The 20,634-nt window shown below is 50.4% G+C and overlaps 1 protein-coding gene across 1 annotated transcript in view; it reads left to right on the top strand.

Moving 5' to 3' along the window:
• Positions 1 to 1,091: 1,091 nt before the first annotated feature.
• Positions 1,092 to 20,634, top strand: part of TBX5 (T-box 5) — a 51,285-nt gene continuing 31,742 nt past the window's right edge. Inside the window, exons 1-6 of the mRNA XM_027566687.1 lie at positions 1,092 to 1,699; positions 3,383 to 3,567; positions 5,243 to 5,337; positions 7,460 to 7,579; positions 8,433 to 8,580; positions 12,549 to 12,701. Of these exons, the coding sequence (XP_027422488.1) occupies positions 3,421 to 3,567; positions 5,243 to 5,337; positions 7,460 to 7,579; positions 8,433 to 8,580; positions 12,549 to 12,701 (663 nt within the window). The 5' untranslated portion in view covers positions 1,092 to 1,699; positions 3,383 to 3,420. The remainder of the gene's footprint in view (positions 1,700 to 3,382; positions 3,568 to 5,242; positions 5,338 to 7,459; positions 7,580 to 8,432; positions 8,581 to 12,548; positions 12,702 to 20,634) is intronic.

Genomic DNA, 20,634 nt, shown 5'->3' with positions numbered 1-20,634 from the left:
GCTGGGCTTGGTTTGCTTGTTGGTTGCCCCGATTTTAGGGTTGCACAGTCCTCCACTCTGGAATTCTGCAGCGATGCGTCAGGCCTGCCCTGGGATTGTAGTTCCCAGGAGCCACAGAAGATCACACTTCTGTGGTCTTCTGAGGTGGCCTCCGATCTCCAGGGTGGTTCTCTTGCCTCCACCCTTCTCCCCAGACCTTGGCCTGCAGGCCTGAATCTCCAGACCAAGCCTGAGTAAAAATCAGGGTGATGGAGATACGAAGGAGAAATAAAAACAGGAACCCTGACATGTGTTCCAAGCACTAATTCTTGATTTTCCAAGCTGGGTCTGCTCAGGCTAAGACCTACTGACTGTGTTTACGCTTCTATTGACCTCTTCAACTCGACCCTCCAAATAATACATTTCAGACAAGGGGAGGGCAGAGAGAGGAGCCGAGTGGAGATGAAACCCCAGCCAGCCCCCAGTGACTGTTTGATTATTTTAATAAAACTGGGCACTTGCCTATGTACACCTCCAGCCAGGGAGGTCTGGTGGCTCTGGGGGTGGGGGGGTGGGGTGGGGTGGGGGGGCGGGTGGGAGCCCAGGGTAATTTCTGGGCATCTTTGATCTCGGCCCCCATCCCAACGCACCTTCACCCTGCCTTCACCCCGGAGTCGCCTAGAGTCGGGGTGATGAGTGGGGAGGGGGGAGATGTCAGGGCGGCTAGCGGCGGCAGGCTGGGCCAGGCGAGGTCAGGCAGCTCTCCTGTCTTGAGGTCAGCGGCAGAGAGAGAACGCGGGCCAGGCTGCAGAGGAGGCTCTCGGCGGGTGTGTGCACGCTTGGTGCGTTCAGACTCCCGTTCTCCGCACCGCCCGCGACACCGAGATTATTTACCCCGGCAGAAGGCGAGCGGGTTTGCGATGATTTGTGCAGGATTTTTTGCAGCCACCGAGCCGCGCTCACAGAAGCCGAGATGGATGGAGGTTGGGAAGGGGGTGGGAAGGAGGGGGGTGCTCTCGAGGTCTGGGTTTGAGACTCGTGTTGTGATTTGAGTGTTCGAGAAATCTAATGGAAAAGGTGGTTGGGGGAGGGAGTGGGATGGGAGAGGGAGGGGGGAGGAAGAGAGGGAGGGAGGAAGAGACAGACAGAGGCAGGCAGCGTGCAGTGGGAGCGAGTTGGATAGGCAATTTCAGTACTCTGCAAGCATCAAGGCAGCCCAACGTCACTGAGCTCAGCTGAGTCGGCTTGTATTTCTGAGAGGGGGAGAGGGGGAGAGAGAGAGATAGACTCTTACCTCGGATTCCGGAACTTTAACCCTGAAAGCCGCGCTCAGCAAGGACTTCAGCCATTCCCAGGCTCCCTCTTGTCTCCCAGCTTTCCCTCCCTGGGGGTGCAAGGGAGAACCGGGCACCGAGATTGGGGGTGCTCCGGGAGGCTGCTGTTTTGGCGTTCTTGAGAGCCCTGCTGGCGCCTGACAACTTGGAAGCCTGTAGGGAGAGTGAGCGCACGGCGCAGGAGGTGTGTGTTGGATTGTGGGCAGTCGCTGCGGCGAGGCTCCCGCGGTGGGTGCTCCCTTTGTAGGCAGCGGTTGCCGCCGGTCCGGGGAAGCAGTCTCCCCCGTAGACCCCGGAGCCACCATGCCCGCGCCCCCGCCTCGCCGCCGGCTTCCCTGCTAGGAGTCAGAAGGAATGTGGTGAATGCACCGGCTTCACCGAGCGAGGTAACCGTTCCGCCGATGGCCCGGGAGGCTGGGGAGGGAGCCCGCTTGCCGAGGCGGCTCGGGGAGGCGCGCAAGGCGGCTCTCGAGCCTGGCCCGGGGATTCTGCAGGGCCTGGCTCGCCAGCGATTTTCCGCGGCCCGGAGCTGCCCGGCGCGTGGAGCCGAGGCTGGGGGAGAGGCGTGGAGGTTTGCAGGACGCGCGGCCTGCTTCTGTCAAACCGCATCTCGTTCGGGCCCGCCAGCCCCCCAGCTCTCCGGAACGTCGGCCAGGGCTCGGGTTGGGATTGTCCCCGCGGCCGGCGGGTGCAGGGGAGCGCACGTGGGGACGCCAGCACCGCTTTCTTTTGTTGTGAGCCGGCTTCGGGGCTCCCATCACCGCCTCCCCCGAACCTCAAGGGCGTGGTGAAGGAGGCGGCTTGGAAATCGTGCTTAGTAGCCGATCGCCTCCGTACCATTTCTGGGTCTCCGGCCACGGCAGATCGGGGGAGTGGGATCCAGCCTTTCGCTGGAGCGGCTGCTAAAATTGGGGGCGGCATTTCTTGCGCCTCCTTCCCAGCGTTCCCGGGTTTTGAGGGAGGAAATCCCTACTTGGGAACGTAGAAGAGATTGGAAGACGATCAGAGTATGGGGCAGGCTCCTCAGGGCTTGAACCCTTCTGCAGCTGCTATTTTGCGTGTTCCGACCTCACATGCCTGTAAAACCTGGGCCATTAGGCGCCTCGCGTCGGATCTCAGTGGCGGGTTCAACGCCGGAAGCTCAGGACTTATCCGGGAACCGCTTTGGCCGTCGCCAGCCCCAAGCTTAGGCCTGCAGTTCCAGCGAACCAGGCCCGGCTGAAGCTCGGAGAAGCTCCCCTCAGTCAGGCCGCTCGACAAAACGCCCGGCTGGGGCTGGAGAGCCGAGAAAAACGTGCTCCGGAGGCCGGCGGCCCCGTGCTGGCTTCGGGCACCCGGGCGCGCCTCCTTACGAACCGCAGCGCGACCGCTTTCTCGACCTTTCTGTTTGACTCCTTTTTTATTTTTCACGTTGCTTACGACTGGGGGGAAAGGGAGGACTCTTAATGTTAAAGGACTTCTAAGTTTAAGGCTCGGAACTGATGAACGTGAATTTTCAGGACCTGGCCTCTTCTGTGGATCTTTCCTCTCCTGTTTTTGATCTTTTGCAAGAGGCGGGTTATTTCAGGCATTTTGGCTACTGCAGGGAATACTCCTGTTGCCAGTTTTCATCAACAGGGCTCTGCTGGCCTCCTGTAATTTGACGAAGAGAAAAAATTCTCAGGGCAGTAGGTTTGTGTTTTGTTTTGTTTTGGGTTAGTACCCAATGGCTTCCAAAAATACCCAGGCCTTATCTTTATTGGCTCTTCCAGAAGTCCAGACAAATTTGACGGGCAGCTCGCTTATCGCGGGGGAGCCTGCGCAGCGGAGATGCGGGCCTCGCCTCCTCCCGCTGTGACGCGGGGCTTTCGCAAGAGGATGTGCGTGGTCATAAAGTAATAGTAATGCTAAGAATAACGGGACCTTCTGCAGCCTCCTTCAGCGGGGGAAGGAGGTGCTGCGAGCTGGAAACCGCGAGTGGCAGCCTAGTAACTGCCCCCTCCTGTCACCAGAACTGTGCTTCCAACCTTCTCTTTTTCTCTCTCTGCGCCCCCCTCTCATCTGTCTGTCGCTGGCCTTCCCGTCCTCAGAGCAGGACCCCGAGCGGTCGCAGGGCCCAGGGATCACCATGGCCGACGCAGACGAGGGCTTTGGCCTGGCTCACACACCCCTGGAACCAGACGCCAAGGATCTACCCTGTGACTCCAAACCCGAGAGCGCGCTAGGGGCCCCCAGCAAGTCCCCGTCGTCCCCGCAGGCGGCTTTCACCCAGCAGGTAAGAAGGGCCTCGGGGCCCTTTGCAGAAGCCAAAGCCCCTCTTTTCAGGGGTTGAGGCGGAGGAGGAAGCGGGGGCATAATTACCCTTTTTCTTTTTATCCCCATTCAATTCCACCCTTCTCTGCCATGCCTCCCCAAATGCCAGTGTATTTCTATCCGCTGTATTGTGACGACTATTTTTATGGCCATAGGATTTTTGAATCAGTGGAAGTGGTTAGGAGAGTCATAAAGATCCGGCTCTTTGGAGCCAGCGAACAAGGGTCCAGATCCTTCCTTTCCTGCTGCACGAGGTGTAAACTCGGTCTGAACGCCTCATTAAGGGCCGGGTCAGCGGCCGCTTCAGGCCGGCATGAGCGATGGCTTGACCCCTCTTCAGATCTGCCTTAGCCTTCGCCTCCGCCTGCCTCCTCCGCGTCGCCGCCCCAGCCCCGCGCGCCGCATCGTTTGTCTGGCGTCCGGGGCCTGGAGAACTGGCGAGGCCCGGGCCGGCAGGCGGGGAGCGCGAAGGGCTGGGAGGGGAGGGCGCGGGGAGCCGCGGGCTCGCCTGGCTGAAAGCTGGGCCCCAGCCGAGCGTGAAGCCTCGCCTCTCGCTCTGCGCCCTTCACCCGGGCGCCCTGGGCGCTCAAGGCGTCCTCTGTAGACCTTGATGATTTTTAAATAGGGTGTCAGAGGGCTGGAAGTGGTTGTCTTGACCTGGAGAGATACTTGCACGTAGCTGAAACCCTTCTTTGGGATTTCGATGGCGTTCTTGGCTTTTCCATCGCCTCTCTCCTCTGCCCTTCCCATCTCAGGAATATGCCCCTATATTTGTAGCGTCGCAGAGGGCACGCATTTTCAGAAACTTAAGAGGTTTTCTTCCAGGAAAAAACAAATCTACCTATTAGACGTTTCCAAGTTATTGCAAAATGAAGACATATGTATGTATATATATATGCATCAGTTTTGTAAAACTTGTAGTTGATACCAGGGATGTTAAATCGCTGTGCCCAGAATCAAAACAGTTTGAAGTGAATGAAGCTGGATGGGAGGAGAGCCTAGGAGGCATATTCATAGAGATATTTGAGATTTGATAATTAAGTTTTGTTTGGGACTGTGGCAACCTATTATAATATATAAACATTAAAAAATTTAAATTTCACCTATGTCTATATATGCACCACCATAGGGAGATTAAACACACACATATACAGTATTCTCACATCTGTGTTTTTGTGTGGACATCTGGGTGCCTACATTGGAATATCCTGAGTGAGTTTTTCGAGATTGAGGCTTTTTTTTTTCCTTTTCCTTTTTCTTTTAAAGGAAGCCTCTTGGCTAAAATGTAATTGGTTCTTTTTTTTTTCCCCTCAGCCCCATCCTCCCCATGCACATTCTGGAATGCCCTGATGGTTGGGGTTTTCTTTTTCCTCTAGCCTTATGTTGGTGGCATTAGAATGAGACAGATCTGCACCATGGGGTTAAGACCTTCCTGGACAGAGCACACACACACAAATTCCTGGGCAGGGGCTGCTCCAGAGCCCAGACAGTGCTGGGGACTGGGGGCAGTGGTTCAGCCTATAAGCCCACTGGCTTGAAGGGGAAGGAGGAGAAAACTCTGTGTTTTCAGGGTGTGTGGGGAGGGAAGGCTCATTGTCTCCAGGTCTTCTCTGTGTGACTTTTCTCTCCTCCTATAGGGCATGGAAGGGATCAAGGTGTTTCTTCATGAAAGAGAACTGTGGCTGAAATTCCACGAAGTGGGCACAGAAATGATCATAACCAAGGCTGGCAGGTGAGATGGTCTCCTCTGTGGAGGAGGTGGAGGGAGCTTGTGGTAGAGATGAAGAAAGATGTGGGAGATCAGAAAAAGGAGGGAATAGAAACAAAGAGAGGAGAGAGACAGAGATGGAATATGAATATATTTTGTTTGACTCTATTGTGGTTAAAGAGGCATAGCGAATTCCCCCAGAGATCGCCATCAGTGTAAGAGAAATAAAGTACCTAAAAGATTTGATTCTTGAAACTGGGCATTTCTTCCACCTCCTATATAAGAAGACCCAGAGCTTGGGAGGCCATGCTCTCTGGATGGATCAGTAATGAGAGAAAGAAGAGATGAGATGGGAGAGCCCACGGGAAAACAGAAAGGTGCCGAGACACACAAAGATGAGAGGGGGGCTTTGGGTTTCATGGGATCTCAGACTTGATTCCTCGCCCAGACCCTCCTTCCCATTCTCCCTGACCTTGGAGCGGTTCCAGGGTCGCACCCGATCGCCAAACCTCGGAATCGTTGAGTGTGTTCGCTACCTCTTTCATTGTTTATAGAAAGAGGCGAAGCCTTTGAAACTGAACCGGGGCTCGGCCGGGCTCTATATACAGACACCGATAAACACGGCAGTTTCGTCAAGACACTCACCCCCAGAGTTCCTCTTAAAAGCTCGCAGAGTTTTAGCTAGAAATGCGAGACTTCTGGGGGAGGGGGTAGGAGGGTCGTGCTGCTCGGTGTCCCAGCGTCTGGGTGCGCGCGGGCGTGCGTCCCGGCGCTGGGAGCACCCCCGCGGCCCTAGCAATGCTGGACTGGCCCTCCTCGTCCTTAAGGGGCAGAAAGCCCCGGCCTGCGTGTGAAGCCGAGGAGCCGGTAGGCCCGAGCCACCGAGTGTGTGAAGGGGGCGGATGGAGCCGCCTCTCCAGACGCCCACCGCTTCTCCAGCCCAAGCCCCCCGCAATAAACTGACAACAGTGACATTTATTATTATTTGAAATTAAACAATGTCTGCTCCCCTGCTCGGCCCCAGTGAACTAGGAGGCGCGTTCTGTTTATACCAAAGAACTCAAGTCCTCTTCCCATTCCGCCGCCGAGGAAGGAAAGAGTGGCCGGGGCCTCCTTTCCCCCTCCCCAGCCTGAGCCGACGGGATTTAACTATAAAAGGCCTGCGAAGCCTTCTGCGCCTCCGCCTCCAGGCTCGCTCCCTCGGGCAGATAAACACTGTGAGGCGAGGCTCTAAGGCCCGAGGGAGAGGGCTCCCTCACCCATTCCCGCCATCCCTTGGCGAGCCAGGTTCCAGCCACTGGTTCTTGAATCCCGATCGGCCTTGGGAAGGCTTTCGGGGCGGCCTCCATCGGAGGCGGGATGGAGACCCGGGAGTGCGCCTGGACGCGGAGAGGGAGCGGCCACGGCGCATTCGGGGCTGCGGAACCTCCTTCCAAGCACCCGATCTCGCGCAGGGATCAGCTTCTTCCAAAACCAAATTTCTTCGCGGAGGGGCAAAACGTTTAGACTCTCCATGTTAGAGTTCCAGCGCCTTGGAGAAGCGGTGAAACATTTATGAATGAATTCCTGGTCGAGATTCGTGTCAGAGGTCACGCGCTGAGCCATACCCTGGGGGCAGAGGACTGGGGCCAGGATGCACCTTGTGTGGGCACCCACGCGCCGGCAGTCCCAGGGCGCACCCACCTGGGTGCTCACGTGACGGGCAGCTCTGCGCAGAAGGGCCAAAGCACCTGGCAGGGCGAAGCTGGCCACTTTTTTCCGCCCTTAAACCTAATAAGCATTTCCCTGCCCCCGAATAAGAAAATAGGTGTCTGGCTCTGAAAGGAGCATTTAGCAAGAATCGAAATGCGGGGTCCCTTTCTGGCCCTGTTTGAAACTAGTCTCTAGAAGCTCTCTCCTCCTGGTTTCTATTTCCTCCGGTAGATAGGTGTAGTCCCAGCTTGCTTGCTCAGCTCCGGACCTTTCTCCTCCGCATAACTTGGAGGGAAACCTGGGCTGGATCTTGGCAAGTGCGGAGCAGGGGCCACCGTATCTCCTCCGTTTCTTAAAAGATACGTCGATTCTTTGCATAAAAATTTGTGGATGCGATCTTCAGAATATTTGGATTAATTCCCTGTCTCTGTCTCTCCGCCTCCGCCCCTTCTAGGCGGATGTTTCCCAGTTACAAAGTGAAGGTGACCGGCCTGAATCCCAAAACGAAGTACATTCTTCTCATGGACATCGTTCCCGCGGACGACCACAGATACAAGTTCGCAGATAATAAATGGTAGGCAACACAGTAGCAGGGTGGGAAGGGTGGGGTGGACCGTGCAAACCCAACTTCCCTCTCCCCACCGAACCAATAAACGTTGTTTTGAGCTCCTACTGTGTGCTAGAGGTTTTTGCTGCCCACGGCTCTGCATCCTCCTGACCTCACCCTGAAAAAAAGAAAGAGCAGCCAGTAGCTCCCATTTTATAGATGGGAAAACTGAGGCTCAGAGGAAGTAAAGTGCCGCTGTCTGTTGCTGGACTGGAGGGTTTGTGGATCTTTACACAGGGTATTGTTCCCAAGCGTTGGAGCTATTTCTAGGGGGCATAAACCATTAACAGTTTTTTTTTTTTTTTTATGAGTTACCTGCTTTGAACATGCCTGTTTTATGAAATTGCAAAATCCATCCGGGGTATTTGAGTTAAACAGGCAGGAGAGGAGAGGTTCATTCTTTGGGTACTTTGCTCTCCCAGCTGCCAAGAGTGCAGAGGCTTGAAGACTAAGCCCCTTTGGAAAGCCCGCAAGGATTTTTTTTTTTCCCCGAGACTTTTGTGCACATCCAAGCTTTCCAGAATGCGCCAGTTGTTCGTGGGCAGAGAGATGCTGCGAGATGGAGCCCTTGGTGCTGGGGAAGGAATTAGGTGGAAGGCGAAGGAGCCAGTCAGTTGGTCGAGTGTGGGGCGGGGGGAACGCTCACTTGGACACCGGCTCTAGGCTTTCTGGGCATCTGGCATTGTAGGTTCCCGAGCAAGACCTGAGGGTCAGGCCGTTTCCAGATCTGTCTCGTATTCAGCAGCCGTCGCCCGGCTCGCGAAGCAGCCGGCACCGCGGTGCGCTAAGTCTAGGCGGGTGGCGCCTCTCCTTGGTCTAGGTCTGTGACGGGCAAAGCGGAACCCGCCATGCCGGGCCGCCTCTACGTGCACCCGGACTCGCCGGCCACGGGGGCGCATTGGATGCGGCAGCTCGTCTCCTTCCAGAAACTCAAGCTCACCAACAACCACCTGGACCCATTTGGGCATGTGAGTACCTCCCGCGGTCCTTTCTTGTATCAGCAGGTCCACACCTCTCTTTCTCACCTTCCCCCTCCTCTCCCTCTTTTCCAGAACTTTCTCTCTCTTCCTGGCTCCTTGTGCCCACCCATGCTTCTTTCTTTGCTCCATCTCAACGCCTTGGCCTCTTTCTCCCTCTACCTTTTTGACCTGGCCTTCTTTCTTTTCCCTTTCCTTGCCTCTTTTTCATCTCTCTTTCCTTTTCTCTTATTTCTCACACCTTCTAATTCTTCCTGGCTTTCTCCCCCTCTCTCCTGCTCAGGCATCTGCCCCTGGCAATCCTTCCTGTTGTCCATTAATCCACACTCTGGAGTGTGTCTTTCCCGGCTGGCTGGTGATTGAGTCCCTTGGTTCTCCTGGCTTGGGGCTCACCCTGCATCTCTGATGCCAGCATCCAGCCAACCTGCTTTTGCTGAGGGACAGGGGTTGTGGGTGACTAAAGCTGTTCATTCCGGGCCTGGAATTCCTGTTCGTTCAGCCCCATCTGTGATTAGGGACTGGTTGCAGTCCTGCAGAAAACATGGGCCCTCTAGCTCGGTGGGTACTTACTCGGCACAGATCACAAAGGCTGGACCACAGTGGGAGCCTTATACCTTACCTTTTGTTGTTGTTGTTCAGACGCTAAGTTGTATTCAGCCCTTTGCGAACCCACAGACCGTAGCCCGACAGGCTCCTCTAGCCATGGGATTTCCCAGGCAAGAATACTGGAATGGATTGCCATTTCCTTCTCCAGGAGATATTCCCAGCCTAGGGATGGAACCAACATCTCCTGAATTGGCTAGTGGATTCTTTACCACTGAGCCACCAGGGAAGCCGATGCCTTACCTACCTCCTTCCAAACCCTCTTATCATTGGGATGATCTAGATGAAAGGGAGACCCTAGGCCCTCTGCTTCCTGTTTTATAGATGGGGAGACCAACCCCCCCAGAGGCGAACTCTGGTACCCAAGCCCCTTTGAGCTTGACACTCTTGGGTTTATCTGTTTGTTCCAGTTTCCAGCTTTTCCCTCTCCTCCCACCATGCCCAGAGTGGGCAAGCCCAGATCAGGCTCTTACACCTGGAATCTGGATTGACCCTAAGAGACAGGGGCCGGGGGAACCCCCTGAAACTGCAAGATATTGCGGGTGTAGTCTCCTGCCTTTCAAGAGAATATGTAGCTCCTAGAGATCCAGTGTTCTTGCCTGGAGAATCCCAGGGACCGGGGAGCCTGGTGGGCTGCCGTCTATGGGGTCACACAGAGTCGGACACGACTGAAGTGACTTAGCAGTAGCAGCAGCAGATTCTCTATAGGATATCATTCTCTGTTCCCCAAAGAAAAACCAACAGAACATGGATTTGGGGGGAAACGTCCCTAAATCTCTTCATTGGACATGATTACCAGGACAGAACACAATCTTTGAATTCAGAGTTCAGAAACTTTAGTTTGCTGATTCCACCAAACGAGTCGGGGGTGGAACCACCCTGAGGTAGTCCCATCTCAGGGCATTTGACCCTCAGAGCAGCTTAGAGAAGAGGATGGAAATAAAGCATTTATAACTGGGAGCTCGCGGGAGGGGAGATGACCTGCCTAAGGTCACACAGCTTGTATTGGGGAAGGAGGATGTGAGGCTAGGTCTAATTCCAGAAGCGATCCAGGTCCTGCCACTCTGTTTAGAGAGAAGATCAACAAACACATGATCCCAGTTTGGGGACCTGAGGGGCCTGGGTGCAGATGCATTTGGTCAGGAGGGAGGAAGGTTTGTGAAGGTTCAAATGAAAAATCAGGTTCCTGAGGCCTTAGGGCTAATACCCTGAGCCGACAGGGTCCAGTGGTGGAAGGGGACCACAGGTTCTTCACTGATGCTTTCAGTTCCGCTGTACACGGAGTTGGTGTGAGACCCGACTGGCCACTCTGGCAGAGCAGAGAGAAGGAAGAAGATTCATTCCCTTTCTACGCTGTAGGAAGAGATTGCAAAGGGGCAGAGTGGGTATTTTCTGGGCAAAATACTGGGGCCTCCTTTGCGTTTAAACCGGGTATTTTGCCGGCAGGGTCCAGCTAGTGGTGCATCCAAGCCAGGTGTACTCTCCAGCTTGCGTGGGGGTTGGCGCCAGGGCTGTTAGGTTTGGGAAAGCATGCTGAAGCTAGGCTTTACGTTAAACAACAGAGAGAGGACCATTTTGTAAAGGACCTGCCTGCATCTTCCCGGGACCGCATCCTTCTGGAGGCTAGGAGCCGTTGGTGGGGGGCCTCCGTGAATCCTTGGTCTGGGCTCCTTAGCTTTCCCTCTGGGGACTTGGGTGTGCCTTTGGGGTCGCGCTGGGGTAGACCCCTAGGGAAGGCGCGCGCACAGCCCCGCGCCCGGCGCCCATGTGAGTTGCAGGTCTTTCTGCGCCCGAGGAGGAGCGGCTCGGGACTCCCCAGCGGCCACGCATTCCCACCCTAAACTCCGGACTCGGAATCCAAAGCCGCCCTAATGAAATTAAGGGCCATTAGATCGCCCTCGCGCTGATGTCTCCACACTGTCCCCGGCCGTCAAAGCAATTTGGCTAAGCCGGGACGATGGCCGCGCCGGCCGGGGGCTGCGGCGGCCCGCGGGGCCCCGCTGCGTCTCTCTGTCGCCACGCCGCCCGGCCCGGCGTCGCTATCGGCCGGGGAGGCGGCCGGGCCGCGGCGGCCGGAGATTAGAGCCTCGCGGCCCGGGGGTCGGGAAGCCGCGGGGTCCCGAGCTTTTTGCGCCCCTCCCCCGGCCGGGTCGGGCCGCGCTCCCCTCCCGCTCCTCCAGGCCGATCTCAAGGGTTGGCCCAAGCACCCTGCCCCAGGGTCATCCATGCAAATAATCAAAGACACTGAGACTCCCTCTGCCGCTCAGTGTCGCGATCCTGGGGAAAAACCAGGCCAGATTTTTCAGCTCAGGAAACGCGGCGGTTAGCACATTCGGTGGGTATAGCTCTAGAACGTTTTGACAAACATTAGCGTTACCAGCCTCCCGGCGGCTGCAAACTGCAAGGCGTCAACCAGATAACACATTCGGTTTTATTCGTGAGGATGCTCGTCTTCTCTGGTTGGTCCTGCTCCAGAGAGAGAGAGTGGTGCCTGCAGACCCCTCTTGGTCTTTACTGTGGTGGTTGTAATCATAGTACAGCGGCAACAGGGAGACCCCACTGGTCCCCGAGACCCCCTCCCCAAACATGGAGAAGGTAGAAAGGAAGGAGAAAAATATTGCCCACCAAGTAGGATGCCCCAGTTCTGTTTAGGGCCAAGTCTGGAGATAATTCCAGTGGTGGATCCTGAAATGTAAAATTGGAGGAAGGGACTCTTGAGGCCACCCAGGCCCCTGTTTGGTGTTAGGCGGGGCTGTTTCTCCCCCCACCTCACACCCTCCCCCACCACTTTCCTCTCGTCTTCATTGACTCCCCTTTGCACATTATCCAAACAAAGGACCAAGCCGGTGATTTTTCCTCCAGTTCTGCAAATGCTTGGTCTCTTCTTCTGCATCTCTTTGAACTTTTTTTGGGGGGGGGGGGCAGAGAAGAGGTGGTTATTTGTATGTATGTTTATTTGTTTCTGCACTCCTTTCATTCAAAAATTACTGCCCAGACTTCCTTGGGGGCACCAATTCCCCAAACTTGCTTCACTCGCATGGAGGGGGCGGGAAGTGCCCTATGTAGAGAGTTAATTTATTAAGCAAACTTTATTAAGAATTCTGATTTACTACCCCGTGTGCTTTCGGTAGATTCCTGGAATATTACTGTGGCTTTTTCAGATGGAAATTGTCATTTTTGAAATGTTTCTTTTTAATGAAATCACTGGCTTCTTTTCAAAAACAGGAGTGAAAAAAAATCAGACCTTTTTTTGAGAGTCTATATAAGGAATGTAACTTTGGGGTGGAGAGTGGGGTTTTATGGAAACAAAGGGGGTTTGATTTTTCTTACCATCTCATTTTCTTTATTATTTTTAGATTATTCTAAATTCCATGCACAAATACCAGCCAAGATTACACATCGTGAAAGCAGATGAAAATAATGGATTTGGCTCAAAAAACACCGCGTTCTGTACTCATGTCTTTCCTGAGACGGCGTTTATTGCGGTGACTTCCTACCAGAACCACAAGGTAAGCCCAGGACCCAGGAACCAGCAGGCCTGGGGTCACCTGCTTGTTTGCATGAATCCGCAGGGGGCTTCTGCTAAAACCTTAAGCCTTCTGGACACCTTTATTCCACCCTACAGTGGGCACCAACTTCTGTCCAGGGGGCTGAGGCAGGAACAGAGCTGCAGCCTAAGGATCGCAGCTGTTTGTACTGTATTCACAGGCTTGGCATGAAAGCCATACTCCCACACACTAAATGGAAATTGTCAAACCATAGCTGACCACCTGGTATCAACACTTATCCTCAAATGCAACAAGAAGTCATCCGCCTGCAGTGGTGGAAAGATCAGTGAAAAGAAAGGTCCCCTCACTGACGGGCTCGGTGCCCTTGGGTGGGGAACCTGGTGCCACCCTGCCTGGGGCCACCTTTTCTGTGGGGGGGCGGTGTCGGTGTCCTTTCCTCCTCTACTCTTGCCTTTTGGATGCATTTCAGCTCCCATCGGGGGAGGTGGCTGAGTTGCTGGAAACCTTGAGCTTGGACCTTCCCAGATGCTTTCTTACTTGTTTCGGTAATGACTGACCCCAAAGTACATACTCAAGCAAGACTAGCATTGCTAAAAGAAAAGCAAAAACTGAGAAACTTGTGTCACCAGCTGCCTGAATCGAAGTTCTGGGGACTTAAATAAGATCCTGCCAGGACACAGCCTGGTGTGGGGAGATGTGCACAAGGCCAGCTCATTGTTTCTGGTGGCTGCAGTGTTGTGTAGAGGTGGGATGTTGCAGATGGCTTGTGTCACCGTCAGAACCCCACACTGTTTGAAATTCAGGCCCCAGTTTGGTCCTTCAAAGCTTGACAGTGATGCTAGAATAAGATGCCTCTCTAACTGCAGGTCAGGGGGTAGAGATCTTGCTTGGGAGAAAGGGCTCATCTTGACTTGTTGTGGTTCATGTCTGTTCTTTAGAAACCCAAGTGCCCATAGTGGTAGTGATAGTGAAGTCACTCGGTCGTGTCCGACTCTTTGCGACCCCATGGAAAGTAGCCAACCAAGCTCCTCAGTCCATGGGATTTTCCAGGCAAGAATACTGGAGTGGGTTGCCATTTCCTTCTCCAGGGGATCTTCCCGACCCAGGGATCAAACTCGGGTCTCCCGCACTGCAGGCAGACGCTTTACCGTCTGAGCCACCAGTGCCCATGGATTCATCTTATTGGCCTGGATATTATTGGCGTGGGGAGGGCAGGACTGAATGATTCCTAAACCTCGATATGGAAAGATCTGGAAGCGGGAAAGGCAAAATATAGGGGCTGGGGAGGCATCGCTGCCCCGCTCCAGGGTGGTAGACTCTTAGGAATATTGTGAAGTGATTTGGGGTTAGGGGCTGTGGGAGGGGAAAGTGGTGAGGGGGTCCACATGAGATCAGTGAGGGCGGGTCATGTGGATGACTTACGGAGGTGGACAGGGAGCTAGGGTGCCCTCCCCCTCTACAGCGCCCACCCCTCCCCCATCTGCAAGAGAAAAGTGGGGTGGGGGGAGGCTGCAGAGGCTGTGGAGCCAGGCTGGAGAGGCCAGGTTACAGTGAGAGATGGGCTTAGCACCCTAAAGCCTCCAGTCACCCCTTGAAGGTCATTTCATGCAGGCTGTGTGTCGGCTAATCCCCACCCCCAAGGAAGCCAGGGCAGTTACGAAATGCTGTGGGTAATCTCCAAATTCAGATTGTCAGTGACCAAGCCAAGCTGTGATGGATGGTCCCTTGCAGGCCACACGGCCTGTTTGGGATCCCAGGCCTTGGCAAGCTTCCTTTCAGCAGAAAACGCACTCCCTCCTATCCGCTAAATGTGATTACTTTTTAAAGGAAAAGAAGAACTTTTTATGTTATTATTTAAAAAAAATTTCTACCCACTTTAACCAATAAGAGAAAAAAAACGGTAGGGTCAAGTGCCCTGAAAGTTGCTATGCTGTTTCAGGCTAATTTGAGTCTGGCTGCTAGAAACCTGTTTCCTCTATGGCTGCTGTAAACCTATGTTTAACTTTGTGGTGATGGCTACAGGGGAAAAAAATGAAAAAAATAGCAACCAGAACGCTCAGTTCCCCATATGTGTGTGTGTGTGTGTGTGTGTGTGTATATGTGTGTATGTGTGTGTGTGTGTGTGTGCGTGCTTAGAGCTTCCTAGTCTTGACATAGGGCCCAAAAATATGTTGAATCTTTTTTTTTCCTGCCAGGAAAACCCAGGTTCATCCAGAGAGAGGGGACAGGAAGTGATAGACATATGAAAGCGGCCTGGTAAAGAAACACATGAGTGTTCAGGTCCTTTGGGAGAAATCCCCAAGCTTTATATATTAATAGCAAAGATCTTAGGGATTCCTCAGGAATGGGTAGATTTGGGGGACCACACAATCTTTCTCTGTTTATAGCTTTGTTGACGCGTAACTGTCATATGATAAACCACACTATTTGAAGTATTCAATTAGCTATTTGGCATATGTGTATGTCCATGAAACTGTCACTGTAGTTACTTGTGAACACACTCAACACCCTTTAGATTTTATTTATTTAAAGGTCTTCTTCAATGCACATATTTGCTCATCTATGTGTGTGGAGTGCCTGTCCAATGGGGTGTGTACATGTAAGTTTTGAACACAATCTAGGAGATTGTGCATCTAAATGCTCATGGGTCCCAAAACGTGAGTTCCCAAAGATGCATTTGAATATATGTGTGTTGGTTTTTTTTTTTTTTCCCGCTGGTTTTTTCTTCCAGTTTTATTGGGATATAATTGACACATGTACTGTATGAGTTTCAGGTGTACAGCATCACACTTTGACTTAATGTCATGAAATAAGGACCGTGATCAGCTGAGTGATGAATATAGGTGTATTTGAGGATCACACAGGAATTACTGATTTTCTTCATTGGTTGAGCCAAGAAGCCAGGCTGAGCTGTACATACAGGGTTTTTTTTTTTGTTTGTTTTTGTTTTTTTGAGCCAGCCTGGCATCCATAAGAAGGATTTCAAGCGCTCAAGGAGATGACTTTCAAGCACTCTCTCCTGCATGAGGTTTTCCCCACTTTTGAGTTATCAAGTACCAATAACACCTATTTTCTTTGTCAGGAGGAAGTCTAAAGCAGTGTATTTTTCCAGTTGCATTCAGGCCCCTGCAGACATGCCCCACGTGGATATATGATGTGTGACTTAAATAAGTGGGGCAGTTGGGTTGACTGTGATTTGTGGGCTCTGTTTTGTCACTTTATTGTCCCACCTGGATAGGGTGTTGAGACTCTTGGCTTTGTGGGTAAAAGCCACCTGGGCTGTTCCTCATCCTCGTGTGTTAGTGTCACAATCTGGCGGTAGATGCTTGGGTTCAAATCTATCTGACTTGGGCAAATTATTTAACTCAGTTTTCCCCATCTGTAAAATGGGAATAAGAAGAGATTTTTTTTTTTTTTTTGGTTATTATCATGGTGGGGATTAAAATAAGCTAATCCATGAAACGTGTAATCATGCAGAGCCCGGGTAAAGAGTCAGCACAGGTTGTTAGTGATGAGTCATGATCGACTTCATAACTGATCAGTTAACAGTAACAGGGCAACTCCATCCAAAACACAGGTTCTGGAAATCTCTTTGCCTATCCTATTTTAGAATCTGAAAAGCTGAGATTTTTAAATAAGCTCTTATTACTGTGGTTGAAACACAACTACAACTACTTTGTGGTCTAATTGGTTCATTTCCTGATTGTTCTGTCAGTCCAAGGACAGTTTGCCTGGCATTATGCTTTGGAAAGAAAAGCAGTCTGTGTGATTGAATTGCCAGGACAGTTTGGAATAATGTGGTTGTTCAATGGCAAAGTCCTGTCCGACTCTTTGCAACCCCATGGACTGCAGCATGCCAGGCTCCTCTGTCCTTCACTAGCCCCTGGAGTTTGCTCAAATGCATGTCCATTGAGTCAGTTGGAAAAATGCGAGCCACCAAGTTTTGTCCCAAAGGGCTTAGTGCCTCCAGACTGCTCTTTGCATGCAGGTACCAGGTGGAGGCAGGTATGTGGCAGGCTTCATTTGTTACACTGCCATCACACACCTGTATACCATGGGGTTCCTAATGACACGGCATATTTCCTGAGCCCAGCTGTGATCCCAAGCTGGATTTGGGGGTTATTTCCCCAGATGGTTGACAGCTTGAAAAAGATATTTAAACACTCGAATCTTCCCCAGCGACGCTCACTCTGTGAAACAGGTTTTTGTAAGGTTTGTGCCGCAGTTGTCAGCAGCTCCCAGGGCAATCCCTAGAAATATTTAGGTGTTAAAAAAAAGGTCACATGGGCATTTCATTTCCCCGCTTAGGCAACAATGGCTTTGTATGCAAGCGTGTCTCTCCCTTCAATATTAACTTACTTTGCCATTAAAAGGCATTTTCCTCCTGTTTAAATCATTGTGTATGGAGCCTGTATTTATGAGGTATGAGCTCTCTGGTCAGGACCAGGAAATGAACCCCTAATAGAGAGACATAATTAAGATTTTTGGCCCTCGCGAGGGTTTTTTTTTTATTTTTTTTTCCCCCAAAGCGAGAATTCACAACAATTATTCTCATTAATTTTTACAACCTCTGTCTCAGTGGTTGGACCTGGCATTTATATTTGTTTTTCTCCCCATCGGGCCCCTCCCCCGGATATCCGGTTTTATGCTGATTTTGGAGGGAGTACGTTTGTATGACGCATGGAAATCAGTTTCAGTGGAGCCTTTGGGTAGAACTCAGACATCCAGGTGTATTTGTGCCTGTGAGTGACTAGCTCCACGTTAGGAAGGGAATTTCATAGACAGAGTTATGGTAAATGAGGGGACTAGTATGAAATAAGATAGACATTTTCACCGGCCCCTAAGCTTACATGTTAAGATTTCTCAGGGGTAATTCTTGCAACCATAGCCATCTATCCTCAAATCTACAGAGCAAGGTAGATAGGTAAGATCCACACATCTCCGTGCATGTCTCACCAATTGTGCGCATCTCTGACAGCATATTTTTGGGAGGTATGGTATAAGAACAAGAATTCTTTTTCTGTTTGAATTCTGTTTGAGGTGCAAGGGATTTCATAGACAGGGTTATGGTAAATGAGAGGACTAGTATGAAATAAGATAGGCATTTTCACCTGCACCTAAGCTTACTTCGAGCAGAAGTTTTTTTTGAGCAAAAGATTTTGCTGATAAAATACCAAAACCCACCCTTTTCTTTTTTTTGCTCTGAGTAATTTTTTTGTGTGGAATAGCGATGTCATGGAATAGGCATTAATTCAGCCCAGTTGCCCCACCCCTATTGTCTTATTGTTCTCAGTATTTTCAGGAGCTGGCTTCTGTCTCCGATGGGTGGGTGAGGGGCATAAAAATCGGGATAAGGGTTCCCTCCACCCTTTTTAAAAATGATCTAATTTTTACTCAACATTTTGAGAATCTCTCCCTCCTACCCCTCACCATTAAAAATGCTTTATGTTTTTATGGTTGCATTTTGCTGTCATAAAACTGGTGTGAGAAAGAAAGCCCCGCTAGGTGATGGGGCTGAGTTGAGGAGTGCACATGTTCAAGATTGTTATCCAAAAAGACTTTGTATTTAAAAAAAAATTTTTTTTATTGATATAAAGTTGATTTACAGTGTTGTGCCAGTCTCTTCTGTTTTCCAGAGAGGTTTTACAAATGTTTCTATATACTCTGAAGAGTTGATTCGAAGTCAGAAAGTTGCAGGAATGGGTTACCATGTTAAAAAAAAAAGGAAGGAGAAGGGAACGTGTATACATAGACATACCCACGCGTAGTTTAAAAGTTTTAAAGTTGATTTTATTTTTTTGGAACAGTTTCAGGTTCATAGTAAAGCTGAGTGGGAAGCAGAGCCTTGTATAACCTCTGTCCGCTTCCCCCAACCATGTACAACCTCCCCTACTAACAGCACCCCCCACCCCCAACCTCAGAGTGGGACACATGATACCACTGATGAACCTGCATGGACGCATCATCACCCAGGGTCTGTAGTTTGCCTTCGAGCTCACTCTTGGTGTTATAGATTGTGGGTTTTTTTTTTTCGGTTGTGCCATGCAACTCATGGGACCTTACTTCCCTGACCAGGGATCACACCTGTGTCCCCTGCAGTGGAAGCTCCAAGTCCTAACCCCTGGACCACCAGGGAATTCTCTAGATTCTGTGGGTTTAGACAAATGTGTAATGACATGTCTTCACCGTGATGTATCCCACAGAAATCATTTCATTGCCCTAAAAATCCTCTATGCGTCTCTTGTTCATTTTCCCCTTCCTCCTAACCCCTGGCAACTGCTACTCTTTTTGCTGTTTCCCTAGTTTTGCCTTTTCCAAAATGTCATAGTTGGAATCACATAACATTTAAAAAATGTTAAGTTTATATATATTTTTATTGTGAGCACACAGACTCATATATAGTAATTTTATATTCATGACAGAGTCCTGGGGTTAGAAGGAAATGCTGTAAGACCATGTCTAGCAGAAAACAGAATGTTCTTGCCCCCAAATGGACAAATCTGTACATTCATTAATTATGCCTAGTTTCTCAAAGCAACTTCTTGGTTTCTCGAAGTCTGTAAAGATGCTACTGGGGGGTAGAAAAGATGGCTCTGTGCGGATCTGTAGATGATGGAACCATACGAAAAAAATCTGTTCTTGTTCTAACTATCTTTCTATTCATCTACTACAGAAAGGGAGACTTACCTCGGTACTGGTTTATGTTAAATACTTCCGTAAAAGTGTCGGATTTTCCTTTGCAACAAAGGGAAGGCTGGCCTTCAGTGTGGAACTTTCTAGGGGTACCAGTAGAGAGAATTTGATACACTTGTTATCTTTGTATTGACTTGCAAGTGTTTCCACTTTGACATATAGAAAAGTGATATAGTATATTTATAAAATAGATTTACATAAAAAGTGTTTGATTTTGGACACGTCCACAGTGGTCTATTTAAATGGATAACCAACAGGGACCTACTGTATAGCACAGGGAGCTCTGCTCAATGTTACATGGCAGCCTGGATGGAAGGGGAGCCTGGGGGAGAATGGACACATGTATATTTTATGGCTGAGTGCCTTCTCTGGTCACCTGAAATGACCACAACACTGTTAATTGGCGATATTCAAATACAAAATAAAAAGTTTTAAAAGAAGAGGATCATTAAGAAGCCAGTAGAGGAAGAACAATGAAATAATACAAATATAAATAATCAATCCAAGTAAGACCAAAACTATGAAAGAATAAATAAAAAATAGTAAAAATAGAACATAATTATGACTACCTTAAATTTTAATCAGTAATTATAATTCAGTAGTTAAATTGAAAATAAACAGAATACTGGGCTTCCCTGGTGGCTCAGTGGTAAAGAATCCATCTGTCAATGCAAGAGATGTGGGTTTGATCCCTGGAGAAAGAAATGACAACCCACTCTAGTATTCTTGTCTGAGAAAATCCCATGGGCAGAGGAGCCTGGTGGGCTACAGTCCTTGGGGTTGCAAAAGAGTCGGACACGACTTAGTGACTAAACAACAACAAACAAAATACTAAGAAGTAAAAAAAGTGGTTTGATTTAATAAAAATATTAAGCAGATTAGTAGACCAAGACTATATAGGTATAATAATGATGAAGTGATTTTTGAATGACCTCTGATGAACACTGCCTTGGTGTCTGTAAAGTGATCTGATATATAAAAATTCAATTCACACACAGTTTTTGGGACATACTTCTGGCAAACTTCATAGGGATGTACTCTTCTACCTAGATCTGCTACTATACATTCATGCTAACAGAATATGTTGATGATTTCAAGAATATGTGTGATGGACCTTGAACCAAAAGACCCCGTTCTATCACTGAGTTTTAGACATGGCAACAAAAATTTCCCAGAAGAGGATTCTTTCTTCCTTATATAATTAAAGAGGTTTGGAGCTGTTAGGTAGCTCTTGTATATA

Source organism: Bos indicus x Bos taurus, chromosome 17 (genome assembly GCF_003369695.1).
Source record: "Bos indicus x Bos taurus breed Angus x Brahman F1 hybrid chromosome 17, Bos_hybrid_MaternalHap_v2.0, whole genome shotgun sequence".
Taxonomy (NCBI): domain Eukaryota; kingdom Metazoa; phylum Chordata; class Mammalia; order Artiodactyla; family Bovidae; genus Bos; species Bos indicus x Bos taurus.
Note: the sequence above shows the minus strand (reverse complement) of the source record. Positions and strands in the feature narration are given on the sequence as shown.